Source organism: Sander vitreus, chromosome 3, assembly GCF_031162955.1.
Source record: "Sander vitreus isolate 19-12246 chromosome 3, sanVit1, whole genome shotgun sequence".
NCBI lineage: Eukaryota > Metazoa > Chordata > Actinopteri > Perciformes > Percidae > Sander > Sander vitreus.
The window spans coordinates 36,828,009-36,830,508 of record NC_135857.1 but is presented as its reverse complement, the minus strand read 5'-3'; the positions used below and the strand labels follow the sequence as shown (position 1 = coordinate 36,830,508).

At 49.2% G+C, this 2,500-nt stretch overlaps 1 protein-coding gene across 5 annotated transcripts in view; it reads left to right on the top strand.

Moving 5' to 3' along the window:
* The window catches only part of wdr62 (WD repeat domain 62), a 38,963-nt gene that overhangs the window by 32,088 nt on the left and 4,375 nt on the right, over window positions 1–2,500 (top strand). For 4 of the 5 annotated variants that reach the window (XM_078247233.1, XM_078247232.1, XM_078247234.1 and 1 more), the window contains exons 28-29: window positions 1,932–1,998; window positions 2,278–2,397. In XM_078247233.1, coding sequence (XP_078103359.1) covers window positions 1,932–1,998; window positions 2,278–2,397 — 187 coding nt within the window. The remainder of the gene's footprint in view (window positions 1–1,931; window positions 1,999–2,277; window positions 2,398–2,500) is intronic. The other variant, XM_078247235.1, reaches the window with a different exon arrangement.

Sequence of the window (2,500 nt, the reverse complement as noted above, 5' to 3'; positions counted from 1 at the left end):
CTGATACCAGTCCGATACCACTTTCCCCTACCGATACCAGTCCGATACCAGTCCGATACCTGTCTGATACCAGTCCGATACCACTTTCCCCTACCGATACCAGTCCGATACCAGTCCGATACCACTTTCCCTACCGATACCAGTCCGATACCAGTCCGATACCAGTCCGATACCACTTTCCCCTACCGATACCAGTCCGATACCAGTCCGATACCAGTCCGATACCAGTCCGATACCAGTCCGATACCAGTCCGATACCACTTTCCCTACCGATACCAGTCCGATACCAGTCCGATACCACTTTCCCTACCGATACCAGTCCGATACCACTTTCCCTACCGATACCAGTCCGATACCAGTCCGATACCAGTCCGATACCAGTCTGATACCAGTCCGATACCACTTTCCCCTACCGATACCAGTCCGATACCAGTCCGATACCAGTCTGATACCAGTCCGATACCACTTTCCCTACCGATACCAGTCCGATACCAGTCCGATACCTGTCTGATACCAGTCCGATATCACTTTCCCTACCGATACCAGTCCGATACCAGTCCGATATCACTTTCCCTACCGATACCAGTCCGATACCAGTCTGATACCAGTCCGATACCAGTCTGATACCAGTCCGATACCAGTCTGATACCAGTCTGATACCAGTCCGATACCACTTTCCCTACCGATACCAGTCCGATACCAGTCCGATACCAGTCCGATACCAGTCCGATACCAGTCCGATACCACTTTCCCCTACCGATACCAGTCCGATACCAGTCCGATACCAGTCCGATACCAGTCCGATACCACTTTCCCTACCGATACCAGTCCGATACCAGTCCGATACCACTTTCCCTACCGATACCAGTCCGATACCAGTCCGATACCACTTTCCCTACCGATACCAGTCCGATACCAGTCCGATACCAGTCCGATACCAGTCCGATACCAGTCCGATAGTCTTTATCCCTGTCTTATGGCTAACAGCTAAAGGCTAGCTAACAGGCTAAAATACATTCCCCACAACGATGCAATGTAGACCGTCACTTAAATAACAAAAATAAAATAAAAATATCATTTCTCACAAGTATGAAATGCGTAGCGTAACACAGGATGGCAGACACGGCGTATTAAGGCTCACTCTGTCTCACCTGGTATCAAGTTAGCTGCAGTGAAAACGTCATATAAGGGTAGGAACTCATTTCTGTTGCATGTAACCTCTGGAGTTGCTGTATGTAAAACATTAAAGTAAACAGTACAGCATGAAAACATGGTTGCCGTGTCAACTAAAATACCTGCAGGGAAACCACTGGCTCATATTTTGTCCTTAAGTTGTGTTACAGTCCTTAAGTGACCTAGGTGTGTTCACCTCTCTGTGTGTGTGTGTGTGTGTGTGTGTGTGTGTGTGTCTCTATGTGTGTGTGTGTGTGTGTGTGTCTCTATGTGTGTGTGTGTGTGTCTCTAAATATGTGTCTGTGTGTGTGTCTCTATATGCGTGTGTCTGTGTGTGTGTGTGTGTGTGTGTGTGTGTGTGTCTCTATGTGTGTGTGTGTGTCTCTATGTGTGTGTGTGTGTGTCTCTAAATATGTGTCTGTGTGTGTCTCTATATCTGCGTGTGTGTGTGTGTCTCTATGTGTGTGTGTCTGTGTGTGTGTGTGTGTCTCTATGTGTGTGTGTGTGTGTCTCTATGTATGTGTCTGTGTGTGTGTCTCTCTATATGTGTGTGTGTGTGTGTGTGTGTGTGTCTCTCTATATGTGTGTGTGTGTCTCTGTGTGTGTCTCTATGTATGTGTGTGTGTGTGTCTGTGTGTGTCTCTGTGTGTGTGTGTCTCTATGTATGTGTGTGTGTGTGTGTCTCTGTGTGTGTGTGTGAGAGACCTGAACGTGTCTCCAGTGACCTGATTGGCTGCGTGTCTGATGTCTGTTTCCAGGTGACCTCTGGCGGTGAGGTTTCCTCCACTGAGTCCACGCCGAAGGACAGCAGCAGCAGCAGTGGAGGTGAGTCAGCAGTTTCTTGTGTGTGACTCAACTGAAATCATTCTAGGCTGTAAACAGGAAGTCTACGTGTTGAGGCAGACACAAGCCGGGCTGGAGACGCCGTCTCAGTTTCAGCCCTCAGTGTGGACGGTTTCCATGGCAATGTTTGCTTGTCCTTCCAAAGATTTCGATACCAGTACCGTGACTTCAATACCAGGGTGTGTGTGTGTGTGTGTGTGTCTGTGTGTGTGTGTGTGTGTGTCTCTGTGGGTGGGTGGGTGTGTGTGTGTTGGATCACAGTGAAAAGCAGACGCTCAGTTCTTCGCCGTAGAGCGTCTTGCGCAATTTCCCATCAGCCCCTTCGCCCAACACGCCGACGACACACTGTGGTGGTCGTCCAGTGCAGAGAAACGCTGCAAGGTGTGTGTGTGTGTGTGTGTGCGTGTGTGTGCGCGTGCGTGCGTGCGTGTGTGGACACCCGGGTGTTTTTTTCGGGTTTTCTTTCTGCTTTAAAACTCACGAG